Raw genomic sequence first — 19668 nt, 5'->3', positions numbered from 1 at the left:
ATATTAGTGGTAAATGCTCAGTTATATAGTAGCCTACTTTCCTGACCAGGCCGTTTGGACATTAAATGGGTATTAAGTGAATGAATGAATGAGTGAGTGAGTGAGTGAGTAGGTGGGAATACATGCAAGCTTGAGGCCACTGTGTCAACTTTGATCATTAAACTGCACCGACTCTAATTCAAGTCAGTTATGGCTTCTTTTGTTTGGTCAATATTGAAAACTCAGCACAAAGTTCGCTGTCAAGATGTTTAGTCATTTCTAATGACATTACAACAACAGTTCAGTACAACAGAGCACTATTGCTGCTCTTCTTTGCTATAGAATGTTACTTGATGCTTTTCTTCCACTTGTGCAGACCCAGCAATGGTGTACATCAGATTGTGCCAGTTAATGTAATCACCAAGTTTGTATTTGGTCTTTGCCTCCATGTAGGTCTTAATCTGACGGATGGTCAGGACTTGTCCGTGCACATGCACATCTGCTATGAAACCTGTGAAGGCATTGTGTTGGTTGAACCCTCCATCATATTGGGTCTGAAACTGGCCGAGTGTTATGACAGGATTTCCTTTGAAAGATACTTTAGGGCCCACTTCCTTCTTAATGCTGGCTACTTTATTCACAAACATCTGTGCAAGACCACTGTTGGCATCCCAGGTCGCACACATTGAGATCCACTGATTATTTTTAAACACCAACCCATCGAATTGAACCTTGAAGCTATGAATAGTCATCTCGTACTGTTTGCTAAAACTTAACCAACGTAAAGAAAAGTTTTGAGGGTACGATGGTGTAGCCAGAGAAAATAGACATGGGTCGAGACTCATTTGTTCAGTGTAGAATCGCAAACACACGGTGGCTGCAGACATATCCATGGATTCATTCGGGTGGAGCTTCACCCAGTTGTTGGTGGTCAGCTGTGGGAATGTTATGACCTTCTCCCTCAAACATTTTCTGTGTTTTATCGGTTCTGTTGTTGATATAAGTAAATGTTCTCAACACTTAAGGCATTAAAAGCTCTTTAATGTGAAGTGACACTGGTTGACCCACATACAGCAGTATTGCTTAATGAACAAATATGCAAAGGCACAAACAAAATGAACTGACAAAAGCTGTCTAAATTCATTTTTTATCTTTATCTATTGGTATTAATTAACTCAATTCAATTATAACCAACATTAATTAGGTGACCTAGTAGTCAGCATTTGAAGTGGATCAAAAAAGTTAATCAAAGTTGTCCTAGGACAAGAACGCATTTTGGTTTTAGGTTTTAGAACAACTTTGATGAAAGGTTTTGATCCACTTCAAATGTTGACTACTGTATATTGTTAGTATTACATAGATTGATATAAGTAAATGTTCTCAACACTTAAGGCATTAAAAGCTCTTTAATGTGAAGTGACACTGGTTGACCCACATACAGCAGTATTGCTTAATGAACAAATATGCAAAGGCACAAACAAAATGAACTGACAAAAGCTGTCTAAATTCATTTTTTATCTTTATCTATTGGTATTAATTAACTCAATTCAATTATAACCAACATTAATTAGGTGACCTAGTAGTCAGCATTTTGAAGTGGATCAAAAAAGTTAATCAAAGTTGTCCTAGGACAAGAACGCATTTTGGTTTTAGAACAACTTTGATGAAAGGTTTTGATCCACTTCAAATGTTGACTACTGTATATTGTTAGTATTACATAGATAGTACTTACGGGACAACGCCAAACCACAAAGGACAATAAAGAAAACGTATGAAGAAAGTCTCTTCATGGTCCTCTTGGGTGGAGTCAGGCATGAGAGAGGCACCTGAGCGCTTCACTCTTGCTCTTTTATACTGCACCACTGTAGTGAGGACACAGCGTGTTAGTGCTGATTCAGCAGTTTGGTTACATGCGTAGATAAGGAGCAGGGCTGCACAATTTGGCCAAAAAGTTATCTTGCAATAACGATTTCAACTGAAATGATGAACTTTTATTCTCATATGAAAAAGTATAATAAAACTGCTGCTGAGACATCCAAGCAAAAATAACAAAGAGACCACACTTTGCTGTCAATGGAATAGTTGCTTTTTATGAGTGTTCACACTTGGGTTCAATCTTTGTGAGAACCAACTAAAGCCACTTTCTGTGGGACTTTGGTTATCTTTTATATTATCTTTTTAAGTTATTATAGTGTCTCAGTCCATATTGCCATTTTATTTAGAATTATTGTGCAGCCCTCACTGACCTGTTGCTATCTCCTTTTGTAAACAAAATTATTGTTAAGGTTAAATTGCTAAATTCCTCTTATACAACCTCCATGTGAAAACAAAACACAACAAAGGTGAATGAGTCAACATTTTAATCGTTTTCATAGAATACTTTTTACATTTTCACAAGCTAAGAAGAAATGTGACAGATTGTGGAAGAGTCTTGTGTTTTATTTTTTCTTATTTTTATTAATTCTCTGGAGCAATAAGATGTGGATGTAGAGAAATATAGTTTTTACAATGTAGGATTCTTACTGTCCTGCTCCCATCTTCACAGCAACTTTATGTTGCAATCAAAGCCAAATACAGCAGACCACCACAAAATGTCTGCGTAGAATCCATAACAAACTGCATCCAATAGCCTTTATTGCATTTCCATCATGCTTGGTTTTTTAATGTTCATACTTTTAAAGTTCCCATACTGCTTTCCAGCAGAAAAGACAACATTACAATAAATAAACTCATAATGCAAAAGGATACAAAAATAAGATATTTTTTCCTTTCTTTTTGGCTTACCATAAAACAATAACATAGTGGTGTATAGTAAATAAATGGCTGTTGTACATCTCCTTCATTTGAGATATAGGACAGGACAACAACAATTACAGATGCAAGTCTTCAATTTGTACTGTAATATCTAAACAAAAATATATACTGTGTATATAGTTACTAAGAAAAGTGATAAATCCTTATCCAATATGATAATACATTGTACAACCAAATCCCAATTCAAATATAGCAGGCTCTATAAACATAGTTCATGTAGAAGTATATATATATATATATATGTGTGTGTGTGTGTGTGTGTGTGTTTTTTTTTATGTAGCACTTAAAATGTCCTGTAAATAACATGTACGAGTACAACAATACATTATTTTTTGATCAAAATGCCACATGAACCGCTGAGGAGGTTAAACTGCACATGCCTCATACTGACATATATAAGACTTCTGTTTTTTTTTTGTTTTTTTTTAAAGGGGTCCTATTATGCTTTTTTTTAATAATGTAAATTATGTGAAAAATAATGCATTTTTCGAACCACCAAGCATGAGAGCATGTTCTAGTACACCCCCAAAACAAAATCAAGACTTTGTAAAAGAGCATAATAGGACCCCTTTAAAGAATTCTCACTGGTTTTAAGTAATTGTGATGCAGGATCACAATACTGACTCTTTCAGTAACTTTTGTATAGACATACAGTACAAAAAACTGGCTACCGTATATAATACATACATGACTAGATTGCATGTTTCGTTGGGGCCAAAGTATGAAAATCCCTGTCAAAGCAACATCAGAAAGGCAATATACACTTGATAGATACGCGGATGCCTGTAGGTTTAGCCTTGTGAGTGGTAATGCATTGCAATTTACAGATACTTATATATGCAATTGTAACATAGAACCTTGACACACCGTCTGATTACACAAGAATCAATGCTGCTGTTCGGCCTCAGTCCATGTTTTCTCCCGCAAACTGTGACAGAGGAGTTATGAAACCCCAGTTCTATTGACATATCCATCCAGTCAACCCATGACCTCATCCTCAACGTTCAAACAAACACATACAAACAGCATTACGCATTCACACATGCATCCACACGCAAACACACCATGACAAACCAGAGCAAAGTTGTCAAATAGGCTCTTTCATGTATTTTCAGACAAAGCTACTGTCCTGTTGGTCATCCAGTAAACTCCCCTCTAAACCCTCCTTTCACTTTCTGTGACTAGATGTTTTGTAAATGTCTTTTGATATGTTTGACCTACAGATGGGCCAGTGATGCTATAGAAAAACTACGGAGAAGCACAATTAGTGAGAATCTAATTTTCACCATAATGTTAGAAGACAATTTGTAGAAATAAACAGTGACCACATCTCAAAAATTACGTTTTAATAGTGTCTTGGTTTTACTTTTGCAGTGTCTTTGTGTACCAGTGAGCAATGGATAGTGAACACTGTGTTGTTAAGTGCACAGATAAGATTAATCTCTACTGCTGTGACAGGAGTCCTTATGATTTCTGGCCCTCAAACACCAGCGGTTGCGTAAACGGCACAACATCACATGGGAATGCTGCAATGATTCCAGGGTTCTCTTGCATTTCTTTCACGTTTCATCTTCCGATGCAAAATCAGGAGGGAAGAGAGACAGAAACTCGAGTACACCAAGACCACTTTGTTTCGTTGCATCAACAACATCAACAAAAGCTCTTAAAAAACAGAACAGCAATAGAGAGGAAGGGAGGGACTAAGAGAGAGAAAGAGAGAGAGTACTGAGTACAACAGATTGACCAGGAACAGCGATCGACTTTGTACAAATTGTGACTGTCCGTGTTTTATGTTCTTAGGTGGCTACAACATCGCTACAGTGAAGATGCAGTGCAAGGAGGTAGCCAGCAGGAGCAGCAGAGAGCTAAGGCCTGATAGAGATGCCTGCCGAGTGGACGAATTCCTGGAGATGGCGTTGGAGGAGCTGGGGTCATCGATCTGTGGGTCCTTGGAGAAACACAACAGTGAACAGGCAAGAAAGAGGATGAGCATTTAGTCTTACCAGCCTAAAGGTGGTTAGGCATGGCAGAGAGTACAGCTATTTGATTTTGATGTATTTTTCCATTATGATGTTTTACCTTGAACTTTTCTAAAAGGAATTGTATGTGTTTGTGATTGGCTTTTCAAGGCTTTTAGTACACCATAATGCATTAAAAAAAACCTGGACTTTCACCTTGCAAAAAAAAAAAAAATAAATAAAACTCAGTTAATTCAAAAATAAAAATGCAATTCTGCCTGAGTTATACCTAACATGGGTTCAGATTAGAAAAGCTCTTTGATTCAGCAATGAAATTGTTCTCTGAAAAGAGGTCCTTGTTTTTAGGGCTGTTTGGGCCTGCCGCTGCAACACTAAATGTCATTTTAGCATATAATGTTGCTTTTATTATGTACAATGACATTTAGTGAACTTTAAAAGGCAGAAGATAAGCAATGTTCACATTTTGCCATCGCCCAACGCAAAGATCATGTGCATACCGGGCAGGAAGAGCCCTCTAGTGCCAGGTCAAAGTTCAGCCGAAAGGGGCCAATGTGACATGAGATAATTACTGCTTTGTATCTTTTCTTTCATTATGATTCATCCTTTCAATAACAATTGACATATATCAGAGATATGCCTAGTTTGGGATGTGCAATCAGTTTTTATTCTGGCATGAAAAGAAGCATGTTAGCATACTTACCACACATAACACAGCTATTGTGTTGTTTGTCTGCAGCTTCTGAGCCTAGAAAGGGAAAAAAACTCTATTAAAGTAACTGGATAGAAATTAATAACATTTTGGACCAAGAAAACCCCTACTAGACTACATATTACAACAGTCCTGCAGGAGGATCCACACTGGATAATCAATAACAAAATAGCCAGACTGTTGTTTATAGCTGCGATTTTATATCCATTAATTGCATTAGTAGTGTGCTATATAATGATATTGACAAGTTTAAAATCTATTGTGATTCTCTTTTTAGATAGTGTCAATATAACCATAGAGAATTAAATGTGTGCACAAGCTGATATTAATATTAATCATATTAATCATAGCAGGTGGGTTACTGGAGGATTCTCAGTTTGAGGCCACATTATATTTCTCAGATTTTAGCATTTCAAATGTAACCCTCCAGTAGCATACAATTTAGTATGGATTTCACTTCCTTATGTGTGTGTACTTGTTGTATAGGTATGCATGTCTAAGAAAGTGAGAAGCAGTGGTGATATAGGAGACCTGGTGACAGTATAATGAATGGATTCCTGTGTGTTGGTGGTTCGGTATCCTCCTGAAACTAGCCGACTTGAATCTAAGCCAGAGCCCAGCATGATAAAGCAATGCCTCTGCCAGCATTATAAACAACCGCATCTACAGACCGGTAAAAAGAGGATTTGAGGTTTAATATCAATGATTAATTTCTCCCAGAGCGGTCCTAGCGCCCTTAAAACATTTTTTTAAATTGAAGAAATAAACCAACAAAAGTCTAGAAAGTGTGATGTTCAGGCAAAAAAAAGTTGGATAATTGTTCTCTGTACACATCAAGTGCTGCTTTAATTACATTGAAGCAAAATGCTCCCAAAGTGCAAGATATGGCACTTTAATAGTGCAAAAAAAAAAAGAAAAAGAAATGGAAAAAGAGAACAAAACTCATGAAATTGGCCCTTAATCTTACTGAATCACTTGACAGCATACTAAGCAGAGAGTTTCTCACTTTTATTGTATATTTAGAACATGAGTTCACACTGAACGCAGAGAACTTTCTCATACTGCTAAATCAGAGCGTTCCATAATTTAGCAAATATGCCCAATACTTGCATTTTGACCCGCTTTTAGCTGAGGTATTTTTGTTTTGAGGGTGTTAATGCACATCTGGCTCTGTCATTTTATTCAAAAAGGCAAAAACCCTTTCTATCACATAACTGAAGGGGGATGCAAACAGTATGGCTGGCTGTAAACATCTCGGTTCTAAACAAGAGAGAGAAAAGCAGTTCGATATGCAACAGAGGCTACATTAACATGCCGTTCGTATGCAGGAGTCGTCTCGCTAGTTTTCCTAGAGGTCAGCTGTGTGTGCCGTGATCATTTGTAACCGATGAAGAAAGACTGACAGACATATCCCATGAGTCTGCACTCTCCGTCTCTGTTCTTCTCCTCATTTTCACACTGACAGCTGCTCCCCCTCAGAGGACTACGTTTAGCAGTGAGGCTAATGCAAAAACATGTAAACTCATTAATGCTACTTTCTTCTGCTGCTGCACTTTTCTCTGTTGGAGTGTTTGGGTCTGGATGCATGCATGTGTGCGTGCCCTAATGTCTGTGATTATACATTAGCATGTTTCTAATTAAAAGACATGCTGTAAATGGCCAACTCTAACCCTGGGTGTGTGGGTCTTGTTGTTGGATTGAACTGTTGTCTCAATTGTCTCAAGGGCTGTATCGTAATACATTTATGCATTTGGCAGACACTTATATCCAAAGTGAGTAGGATTGCATTCAAGGTATACATGTTATTATGTGTTCAGTAATATTCACTTAATATTCAGTAATATTGCCAAATTGACTGCGCTGACACTATCGGATGAGAACAAAACTTGAACTGAATTGAGCTGGATAATGACACTATTGTCTCCTGTAGAGCTGCTTTATAGCTGAATCGACTTATTTTCATAGTTGATGCATTTTGTAACATCGACACTGTTTTTAAGCTATATTGAATCAACACTGATCTGACCTGAGCTGAATAGCCACTCTATTGTCTTCTGCAGAGCTGAACTGATCTAATTTCATAATTGATAAACTGTTCTAAACTGAAATATTGAACTGACTTGAGCTGAATAAGGACATTATTGTATTTTTTTAGAGCTGCTTTGCAGCATAATTTGAATTTATTTCCTGTTTGAAGAAGTTTGCATTAAAATTTGCATTGAAGCTCCTTTGAAATAATCTATATTGTATAAAGCGCTATAGATATAAAGGTGACTTGGCAGATGATGTTCAAAACCTTCTTAAATAAGGACATTTTTGTGATTATTATGTGAATTGTAAATATATTTCTATTATAGTGGTTACAGATAAAATATAACTATTAATGGTATACACAGCAAAATCCCCAGAGTTAAATCAACTCTGCTCAGAGTACATATTGTCCCAGTCTACAGAGTGTTAAAGTAAAACTGAAGCCGAGTTAAAGTTAATGGGATAATTAAGCAATTAATTAATTGATGAGAGCATTAGTAAAGAAAACCCGTTGTTAACAATGTTGAAGATGAACAACTACTGCTCAGGCTTACATGAAAACATATCACATAATCCTCAACAGTGGTAACTCTGCTTCAGTGTTACTTTAACACTCTGTAGATTGGGACAATATGTACTCTGAGCAGAGTTGATTTAACTCTGGGGATTTTGCTGTGTATTAATTATATTAATTAATTTATTTATTAACTCTTAATTTGACTAAAATGTATAACTTTTTTGTAATGTTGTAAATCTTAATTTAGCCTAAATAGTTAGATAGTTCAGTAATTGCAATTTCTGTCTTCCATTTTCTATAGTGTTTCCTTACATTTTTATGGCTGTTTTACTCTACACATTTTAAATCAAATTTACCTACCCATGAGAAATATTTAACAGAGTCCCCTATAATGTAGTATAGCACTCTTATGTAAATTAGGCATATGCGACTGAACCATTCCCTTCCTAAAACATCATTTTCAAGATCAGCAGAGGTATTTATTAACTCCTAACATATGAGGACCTCAAACACATCGTCTGTTTTAAAACCCTGCATTCCCTGAGGCACATACACATTCACCCAACCCACAATGCATAAATGAAACTTGAAGATCTATGTCTGCAATAGTTCCACTGACCTGGAGGCTTCCGCAGAACTGGTAGAGGGAGTTATCAGCTGGATTGAGATGGTTGATGTGTGTCCCTGGCTCTATGGCATTGGGTGATCTGTCTCGATCTCTGTTCCTCTGGGATGGTGTTGTCATAGTGGTGGTTGTTTGCACTGGGGGCATTGGCTGCCAAACGCTCACATCCGTCCCATTTCCAAAGGCCTGGATTGCATTACCTACATAAAAAATAGCAAAGATGGTTTCTACCTCATACTAAAAGAGAGATACGATGAAATAGTTAAGAATTAATTGGAGGGCCAATACAGCACAGATAAACACTAGTTTTGCCTCCTGTTTGCTGTCAAAGTCTTAAGTTGGTAGTCTGAGAGATGTTTACCATAACATAAGAGACCCAGAGATGTATGACTGTTTATTAGATTTTTAGATATGTGTTTGATTGTAAATCAAGACCTACTCCTGTATTTTATGTGCATACTGGATGTGCATTGCATGCGGCTCAGAATTCCCTAAATATATCTAATTCAAACTAACCGATATGTTGAACTGACGAATGCTCGATAATGAAACTGAAGGCATGCAAAACTTGCCTCATACACTGTAAATTACAGGTGGTTTCTATTTTTCTGAATACAGGAGGTCAGGTTGCTTTACATGATGACTATCAGCTTAATCTCTCTTTCTCTGTGATTTATAATCATTGATTTAACAGAAGGACCAGCAGTGTGTACCATACTGTATATGACCGAGTGATTGCAAGCGCAGTTATCACTAACTTATTAAACCTGACCTATCAACATAGTCAATAGATAATGTGCTTTTTACTTTGACTGCCTGTATGATAGACTGGAAATGATGCGTATTCTCCACATATGAAAGTTTGGAAATGACTAGTATTTGCCCAAACTCTCAGTCAGGCCCTCTCCAGTTTTTCTTAGGAGTAGGACCTACTGCCTCATTATATGGACCTCTGACAGGCTCTTGCTCTCTCTCTGCCATCTCCACTGAAACAATACAGACAGCACACTGTTTAGCACAAATACTGCAGTCTGTGTCTGTGAAGACACAAAATCCAAGAAAGTGTGGTACAGTATGTGTAGTTGTTTTACTTTGTGAAGTTGTACTGTTGTATCAGAAACGTCCACCCTCTCTCATAGTGCTAGTTCTGTCTGTCGCTGCGCTACATCTTAAATCTGCTTCTCTAATTGTATCATACTCACATGTAAATCATTTGAACAAACACATGATGAATGTGTTGTTTGCTATTTTTAGACGCTTTCTCTCCATCTCTCTAGGAAATACTGGAAAAGACCCGCAGGCTCTGAGTGCTTTGATCGTTGTTTTGAGTCTATGAGCCCTGACACATTTTCTAAAGCAGATGAATCGTGTAGTTTCCTCTCATGTGCATGTCTCTCAATGAGTCATGTTCTCTGAATCCACTCTACACTCCACCAGCTGATGTCTGGAGACCTTCGTATCCACAAGGTTTTAGGTTTCAAAGAAAAGAAAATGCACTACAATATCAGGCTACTGTTTGCTGTTTTTGTGATTTTTTTTTTCTGATGAAATGCAGACCAGCTTAAAATAAGCATGCTTTTCTGATGTAAATAGCATTTGCATTTAGACGTTTTTCAGCAGTGCACATTTAGCAGCACCCTTTTATTTGACATTTTTCTAATGGAATACAGTTTTTTTTTTTAAAGTTTCGGGTCAATAGGATTGTTATTATTATTATTATTTTATTTTTTACATTTATACCTTTTCATTGTTACAGAAAGATTGTGTGACACTGAAGACTGTAGTAACGGCTGCTGAAAATTCAGCTCATCAAAATATTACAGTTTTGATCACATACATGCAGGCTTGGTGAACATAAGATTATTAACTTACTTAAATAAAAACTACACTCCCCAAACTTAAGTATCTACAGCATAATTTATTTGTTTCATCATATTTCTTTGTTTTCTAAAATAAAAGTATATTTCCAGCTTTAAATTAGATTTGAATCCCAGATTTTTTTTAACCCCCATTATATTTTTGAATAAAGCCAGTATGTTTTTAAGAAACACTCTTATTATTGTGCCAGTGCTGTCCACCAGTTTGAAGTTTGAGTAATGCCACCATACTCCGGAAGCAAGCATAAATGTGAAGGTGAGTATTTAAAAAGAAAAAATCAAATTTAAGATTTTTAATACCACTTGAACAATCTCACTGTTTCACTCGATGCTACCTGTTCTGCTGAAACACTAGCCTGTGTTGAGGACGCCGTGTTCCAAGGGCAGACAGATGCATAACGCTCAGGGGCTAGTGTAGGGTGTGAGGCCAAAGCACTTCGTCATAGCCTCCTAAACACCCAGATACTGACGGCATTGGGAACGAACCCCCAGAACTGTCAGGATGCCTTAACACTGAAATCCCGTAATGAGACATGAAAGGATGAGGTAATGAGAAGGAGAGAGAGAGCGAGAAAGAAAGATAGAACAATAAAAAAGCAGTTTAACCCAGTTTAACCTCCTGAAGAGTCTCCTTCAACATCCCCTCAAAGCCCTCGGCACTAAAAGAAACAAATCAAATTAAGCTCAGACTGTTCACAGATATACTCTTCTTCAGGGATGGGCAGTATTTCAGATACATGTATTTAAGTAGTTTATTTTGATACACTTAAAATTAAGGTATTTAGTATTTTATTTTAAAATACATTTTGATGTATCTTTGCCCATCCCTGCTCTTCCTACAGTGAATCCACCCTGCCCATTCTTCAACATTGAAAACTATCTCTGTTTTTCCTGCAGTGGTTTAAAGAAAGATTTTGACAGGTCACTATTCTCTTACGTTTATCATAATTTTTTATTACCTTTTTGCCTTCACTACTTAACTGTAAATGATCTTGACGTGAAACAGTTTGTGTTCTGCGTAAAAGTCCAAATATTCCATGTAGACTCTCAGTCAGGGTGGCAAATTAACTGCCACAATGTCTGAATGCAGAATTTTACCAGCCACTCACAAGTTTAAGCAGCCATTTTTAAGTAACAACTCCTGCACAACTACAACAGCAAATAATATTGTCATAAAAGCTGCATATAACTACAGTAGTAACAGAAATAGTAAAATACTATGTAGTTTCAAATAATATTTCGATTTTTTTTTTTGTTATGGCTTAGTGCAATTATCAAATCACAAAAGCTGTGATTTAATTAAATATATAATTTTCTTTTTTTCTTTTTAATTGCAATTTTATTTGCTTTTTTCTTCTTCATCACCATATACATATTGACATACAAGTCCAAAATTTTGGCAAAATTATGCAGCCCTTACAAACAAGCACAGCAAACCTGTTTTTTAATTTTTTTTATTGCATTACAAAACACAATTTTTGTTAGAAGTAGTGGTTAAACTGATCGTAGTTGATCCGTGATCCGTATGGACCAAGCCACACGGTTAGGCACGCATGTGATCCACGGATTAATTGCAAAATTTAACCATAATAGAGTATAAGTTTATCATTTGTTCGTATTTACACAAGCAAGCGAATTTTAAACAATTCCAGAGAGAAAAGGCGAAAGGGAACTCAATTCGTTACTCACGCACTGTTCTCTACGTGCACAGAAACAAAACAGCTGTGATAAAAATCTATATTTAATTTATACAGTGAACACTATGCAGTGTTATTTTCCCTAATTATTACATTTCTGTATTTGAATACTACCAGCCTTATTTTATTTGTAACATATTCTGTTGTATTTATCTATGCTTGTAATTTGTGTATTTGTTCTTATTTTTACTGGCTGTTCTCTTGTCTCTTTAATCATGTTTAAACTTTCTTAGTTAATCTAGTAGTATTTGCTGTGGTATCAAAGAAGTACTTCGCTTTAAGTAATAAATGGAAAGCAAGTTAAAATGAAATATTTTTCTTTTCTTGCTGATCCGAAAAATGATCAGATCCGTGGGTCAAAAACCATAATGTGATCCGAACCGTGAGATTTGTGATCCGAGAAAGAAATCGGATGTGAAGTGTATCATTATATCGGATCCGTGCATCAGGTCTTAAGGGACAGCGGCCTATAAATACTGCTGCTGTCATTAATGATCATCAAACAACAAAACAGCTGTGATAAAAATCTATATTTAATTTATACAGTGAACACTATGCAGTGTTATTTTCCCTAATTATTACATTTCTGTATTTGAATACTACCAACCTTATTTTATTTGTAACATATTCTGTTGCATTTATCTATGCTTGTAATTTGTGTATTTGTTCTTATTTTTGCTGGCTGTTCTCTTGTGTCTTTAATCATGTTTAAACTTTCTTAGTTAATCTAGTAGTATTTGCTGTGGTATCAAAGAAGTACTTCGCTTTAAGTAATAAATGGAAAGCAGTTAAATTGAAATATTTTTCTTTTCTTGCTGATCCGAAAAATGATCCGATCCATGGGTCAAAAACCGTAATGTGATCCGAACCGTGAGATTTGTGATCCGTTGAACCACTAGTTAGAAGAATCATAATCAGATTTTTTTTCTCCAAATTGTGCATTCCTATTGACTTTTAACAGTGAACTGAGGACTGAGGCTGTTACAAAAGGGGCATGATGATTGACATGACCTTCTTCTTCTGTGAACTATTTCACCACAAGAAACTTAGTTCAAGTGCTGTGTATTGAGGTTTGAGTAGTGGCATTCACCTGACTCTGCTTTCTAAACTGACCCCTGCATGGATCTTTTTCAGTACTATACATTTTTCGTAGCACTCCCAGGACTTTCACAAGCCCTCCCTGAAAGCTCGCTTTTTTCTGTTACCACTTAGTCTGTTTTCACGCAATTCTATGAGTACACGGGAACAAAACAAAACACTTGGTGCAGTCAAGGAAGGGTAGCGAGCAAAAGATATACGGGGGAAAGTGTAAGAGAAAGAAGTGTACATAATAGGAAGATGGAAGAGGTTTTTTGAGGCAGAGGTAAAAACGGGCTGACAGGTGGACAGCTAAAAGCCTCAGAAAACAACTAGCTGGAGTCTGAAGAGAAGGACAGAGCAAACCAGATCAGAGGGAGAATGAGACAAATGGACAGTTAGGAAGGAAATGGCACGGATGGAGGCACAAAGTTTAAAGGAAGAGAAAACAAGACAGAAAAAAGCTAACAGAAGATATGAGGAGCGATTGACAGATTGCTCACATCTTTACGTCTATTTTTATGTCATTTACTAGAGGAGGATAAAATGAAACTGACTCTTTTTATATAACCATAAGTTTCCCAAAGAGTCTCTCATTAGACTACAGCACTTGCACAACTCAAGTATGAAACCATTAAGTCAGCAAAGTTTAAAATACTGTCTTATTTAAACTTCAGTTGGAAAATGGGCATTAGAGTTGATAAGTTTAATTCATAATCACTTCAAAGTTCTCACTTTGTGTCATTTTACATGCTTTGAAATGTTTTAGTAAAAAAAAATTCATATTTGGGCACTAAACATTTTTCATTTTAATTAAACAATTTGTAATTTTAATTTGTTAATTTAGGAAGGGGGGGTTAATTTCTCAGGATCAGGTCCATGAGAATTCGATCCCAGGACGGCTGTAGCGCAACGGCGCTACATGTTGGTGCACTGACAGATATCATTCTGCTATCGTATCAGCTGATAAATTTCATATCGGTTCATATCGGTTTCATATCTCTTATTATATATATATATATTATTTTTATGCTATTTGGCCCAGCTCTAACACAAACTACACATGTAAATCAGAGGGTCTGTTTCAGATTTTCTTTGCACAGAGACAGGATAAGTCGGGCCAAAGCAGTAACTCACGCAGGCAGGCGTTGTCAGTGAAGAACTCTGTGAATCTGTCGCATTCCTCTTTGCTGTTGCCGCTGCTGCTGCAGTCACAGAATGGAGACACGCTGATCTTGGGTGAGCGCAGATAATTTGGGGTCATCACCGTGCCTGGAAAACAAAAGGACATTAAAGTATCAATTTCATATTTAATTGGAATTTGATTAAATATGTGCGTTTTTAAAAGCCTGATTGTGTACACATCAAAACCCTAAACCCTTGCCATCTTCAGATTAGCCGTTATGCTGTTCTCACTGAGCTTTCTTAAAAATAATACTTTGGTGCAGTGTGCCTCATAAAAGCTGTACTGTGGGGATGTGACAGTGTTAGCCCACAGAGAAACAGTCTCCCACTGGTAGAACAACAACAGGAGCTAATCACAGATTAATAGCTGCACTGCTGTATTCCCGTGTGTCCAGCTGTTGTTTCTGTGTGCTGCACACACGACTTTGGAAAGACATCCAGCACAAGCAAAACGCAAAGAAAGAACTAGAGAACAAACATGTTTTCACAAAGGCTTTCTCTATATATATCTCAGTGGATTTTATGGAGAGTAGTAGAAGTCATCAATCATCAATCATCATCAGTATATAACAGGTTGATGTGTGTGTGTGTGTGTGTGTGTGTGTGTATTCCCCATGACACTGAATTAATATAAAATGTACTATATTAATAATTCAAAAATAAATTTTTGTAGACCCTAATATTAAATTTACCATATTAATAATAATAAAAATAAATAAATATATGTTACAGGGCAAACTCACCAATGAGGCCAGAGTACGACAGCAAGCAGTCAGCATAATTCTCCTTCAGACAGCCAGAGAGAGAGCGGGGTTCAGGTTGACAGTTGGTGAAGAAATCAGCCAGACGAGACCTAAAACACCACACACACACACACACACACTTCATATTACATAATTCTCATCTCTTCCTGACATCTATTCTAGTACAATGAGTGCTAATGACACCACTTTATAATTAAATACGGTTCATTATGAATGAAAGAAAACATATGTTGCCAAATCTGTTTGAAAAGCACACTGCACACAATTCTTGGCTGTTAAAAGTGTTGGAAGACTCTCAGTAGTAGTCTGTGGCAGTGTTAAGAACGGAGAAGGAATGTGTAAATGAATGTGCTGTGCCGTGTCTCCTAAGACAACATGGTGTGGGACTAGTGTGGGATCTCTGCACAACTCCACCGAACACCTTGCTACAGCTAGGGGCTACACCTGGCTTCAAAATAATCATGGGTACAAGAGCAGGATGGATGCAGCAAGAAAGACATATAATGAGGAAAAAATGACTGGAATGAAGCATGTGAACTGTACAGACCTGGAGCGCAAGTGCAAATATTTTCCATTTATTTGTATGAGTGTCTGAGTGTGCCCCCCGAATGCCGAGCGGTGGCTCTTCTGATTGAGCAGGGTCATTAGCTGTCGCACTCTCTGTGCCTAAAGACGTTTACTTGGCAAAACTTCTACTTTACTTCTACATCCACGTTGTGCTAATGAATCCTTAACAAGCCACTTAGCGGACTCTGGGGTTGCCTCCTTCCTGCACAAACCAGATTTAAGGCTGCAGTTTTTATTGCTAGACTTCAATAATCACCACGATCGTCCTCGCAATGTGTTCTCCTGCCTTACCTTAATAAATGCTTTATTTCCCAATAGATGCAGTTTAGCTGCTCATTGCCATGTCTGTCCCTATTGGTGAATATGTGTTATTACAGATGGCATGTTGTGATGTTGCCTTTCAGATTCAGTGAGGCATTTCTTAGCACCTCTAAATGGCTCATTTTGCACTGCCATGTGTTAATGCACACAAGATAAGTGTTGCCATGAAGTGTGGATGCATTTGCATGTAAGTGTGTGTGTGTGTGTGTAAGAGGGCGAAAGAGAAGGATAGCCAACTGTTCTTAACTTTGTGTATATACTTTATTTACTCGCTTTACAACTATAAAGTTTGAGACTGCTAGTGAAATGGTTCTGTTATTTTTATATTATATTATATTATATTATATTATTATTAGATCATTATAAATTATTATATTAATAATATTTTAAATTGTTTTTAAATGCCAGTTCTTAATTTACATTAGTTTATTTATTAAGTGAAATATATAATTTCAATCATATATCAATAGAATTATTACTAACATATGTTAGAATAGAATGGAATATTGAAATATATTTAGTTGTTTATTATCTTATAACAATTTAAGTGAATGCTGAATCCAAATATATGAAAAAAAATTATACATATTTATTATGGCCAGTTCTTATTATTTAGGGTCAGTTCACTAATTTATTATTATTACTTTACAATAGGGTCTGAATAGATACAACTTTTGATTTTAATAATGTATTAGTAAATGTTGAAGTTATCATTATAAGATTAATAAATGCTGGTAACACTTTATTTTAAGGTGTCCTTGTTACACATTATATGTACTTACTATTAAAATAACAATAAATTATGCATAATTACATGCAAGTAACCCAAACCCTAATCCTAACCCTAACCATATAGTAAGTACATGTAGTTAATTAATATTACTCAGTACTTAAATGTATAATTACACTGTAACAACGAGGTATTTTTTAATTGTTAGTTTATGCTAACTAATGTAGTTAACTAACATTAACTAATAGAAATGTATTGTAAAGTGCTATTGATTTATTCATTTAACTTCATTGCCTTAACAACATAAGAACATGCTCACGAGAATAATATTTTAAGTTGCCTGTTATAAATGAGTTGTTTGTGGCTCAGACCTGCAGATGTAGTTGGTCTTGCAGGACGCTTGCAGTGCCAGGCAGTTGGGCTTCTCCTTGTCCTCATATGAACAGGCTGGTACGATGGTCTGGCGTCTGCGCTCAGAACAGGCCAGCTGATCCCCTAGAGGACAGGAGCAGAAGAGCATACCGTAGCTGTGCTTGGGCGGCACCTTGTCGAAGAACTGCCGCAGGGCCTTGTGGCACTTCCGTTTGTTGCAGACTTCAGCCGTTGAGACTCGGCTGGTGCAGGGGCTTATGTAAGCCGAACGATATTTCTTACAGGTATCGTTTAGGTTGCAGGCCTTTGCTGCGTTCAGGCAGTTGTTCTCCTTTGCTAGCGCTGGCTCACCTGCAAAGACAAAGATGCATGGTATAAAAGACAATATAACTAATATAAACACAGATACAGTCTGTCTGTCAATCATTTTTGGAGAGAGGGTATGCGGTTGAAATGCAGCTAAACCAGCTAAAATTGCTTTAAAATTGCTATATAAGGAAAAAAATGAAGAAATTGACAAAAAATTTAAACTTTTAAAAGTAAAAAAAAGTTAAATTAAAAATAATGGTAAAAAAACAAAGACAAAGAAAAAGAGGAATGCCGAGCGGTGGCTCTTCTGATTGAGCAGGGTCATTAGCTGTCGCACTCTCTGTGCCTAAAGACGTTTACTTGGCAAAACTTCTACTTTACTTCTACATCCACGTTGTGCTAATGAATCCTTAACAAGCCACTTAGCGGACTCTGGGGTTGCCTCCTTCCTGCACAAACCAGATTTAAGGCTGCAGTTTTTATTGCTAGACTTCAATAATCACCACGATCGTCCTCGCAATGTGTTCTCCTGCCTTACCTTAATAAATGCTTTATTTCCCAATAGATGCAGTTTAGCTGCTCATTGCCATGTCTGTCCCTATTGGTGAATATGTGTTATTACAGATGGCATGTTGTGATGTTGCCTTTCAGATTCAGTGAGGCATTTCTTAGCACCTCTAAATGGCTCATTTTGCACTGCCATGTGTTAATGCACACAAGATAAGTGTTGCCATGAAGTGTGGATGCATTTGCATGTAAGTGTGTGTGTGTGTGTGTAAGAGGGCGAAAGAGAAGGATAGCCAACTGTTCTTAACTTTGTGTATATACTTTATTTACTCGCTTTACAACTATAAAGTTTGAGACTGCTAGTGAAATGGTTCTGTTATTTTTATATTATATTATATTATATTATATTATTATTAGATCATTATAAATTATTATATTAATAATATTTTAAATTGTTTTTAAATGCCAGTTCTTAATTTACATTAGTTTATTTATTAAGTGAAATATATAATTTCAATCATATATCAATAGAATTATTACTAACATATGTTAGAATAGAATGGAATATTGAAATATATTTAGTTGTTTATTATCTTATAACAATTTAAGTGAATGCTGAATCCAAATATATGAAAAAAAATTATACATATTTATTATGGCCAGTTCTTATTATTTAGGGTCAGTTCACTAATTTATTATTATTACTTTACAATAGGGTCTGAATAGATACAACTTTTGATTTTAATAATGTATTAGTAAATGTTGAAGTTATCATTATAAGATTAATAAATGCTGGTAACACTTTATTTTAAGTACATTATATGTACTTACTATTAAAATAACAATAAATTATGCATAATTACATGCAAGTAACCCAAACCCTAATCCTAACCCTAACCATATAGTAAGTACATGTAGTTAATTAATATTACTCAGTACTTAAATGTATAATTACACTGTAACAACGAGGTATTTTTTAATTGTTAGTTTATGCTAACTAATGTAGTTAACTAACATTAACTAATAGAAATGTATTGTAAAGTGCTATTGATTTATTCATTTAACTTCATTGCCTTAACAACATAAGAACATGCTCACGAGAATAATATTTTAAGTTGCCTGTTATAAATGAGTTGTTTGTGGCTCAGACCTGCAGATGTAGTTGGTCTTGCAGGACGCTTGCAGTGCCAGGCAGTTGGGCTTCTCCTTGTCCTCATATGAACAGGCTGGTACGATGGTCTGGCGTCTGCGCTCAGAACAGGCCAGCTGATCCCCTAGAGGACAGGAGCAGAAGAGCATACCGTAGCTGTGCTTGGGCGGCACCTTGTCGAAGATTGTTTTTAAATGCCAGTTCTTAATTTACATTAGTTTATTTATTAAGTGAAATATATAATTTCAATCATATATCAATAGAATTATTACTAACATATGTTAGAATAGAATGGAATATTGAAATATATTTAGTTGTTTATTATCTTATAACAATTTAAGTGAATGCTGAATCCAAATATATGAAAAAAAATTATACATATTTATTATGGCCAGTTCTTATTATTTAGGGTCAGTTCACTAATTTATTATTATTACTTTACAATAGGGTCTGAATAG

At 36.1% G+C, this 19668-nt stretch overlaps 2 protein-coding genes across 2 annotated transcripts in view; both read right to left on the bottom strand.

The window, feature by feature from the left end:
* Window positions 1–235: 235 nt before the first annotated feature.
* On the bottom strand, window positions 236–1827 carry LOC107711423 (female protein-like). Its single transcript, XM_016516414.1, has 2 exons — window positions 1712–1827; window positions 236–967 (listed from the first exon to the last, which is right to left on the bottom strand). The coding sequence occupies exons 1-2, from the start codon at window positions 1767–1769 to the stop codon at window positions 297–299; spliced, it is 729 nt and encodes a 242-aa protein (XP_016371900.1). The 5' UTR covers window positions 1770–1827; the 3' UTR covers window positions 236–296.
* A 1550-nt stretch (window positions 1828–3377) lies between these two features.
* The window catches only part of gfra1a (gdnf family receptor alpha 1a), a 69527-nt gene continuing 53236 nt past the window's right edge, over window positions 3378–19668 (bottom strand). Inside the window, exons 7-14 of the mRNA XM_016516405.1 lie at window positions 19211–19383; window positions 17941–18002; window positions 17244–17634; window positions 15234–15343; window positions 14443–14577; window positions 8649–8854; window positions 5473–5517; window positions 3378–4741 (exon numbers count right to left, since the gene is read on the bottom strand). Of these exons, the coding sequence (XP_016371891.1) occupies window positions 4598–4741; window positions 5473–5517; window positions 8649–8854; window positions 14443–14577; window positions 15234–15343; window positions 17244–17634; window positions 17941–18002; window positions 19211–19383 (1266 nt within the window). The 3' untranslated portion in view covers window positions 3378–4597. The remainder of the gene's footprint in view (window positions 4742–5472; window positions 5518–8648; window positions 8855–14442; window positions 14578–15233; window positions 15344–17243; window positions 17635–17940; window positions 18003–19210; window positions 19384–19668) is intronic.

The sequence above is a fragment of the Sinocyclocheilus rhinocerous genome, unplaced genomic scaffold (genome assembly GCF_001515625.1).
Source record: "Sinocyclocheilus rhinocerous isolate Xijiao unplaced genomic scaffold, SAMN03320098_v1.1 scaffold1829, whole genome shotgun sequence".
Classification (NCBI taxonomy): Eukaryota; Metazoa; Chordata; class Actinopteri; order Cypriniformes; family Cyprinidae; genus Sinocyclocheilus; species Sinocyclocheilus rhinocerous.
Note: the sequence above shows the minus strand (reverse complement) of the source record. Positions and strands in the feature narration are given on the sequence as shown.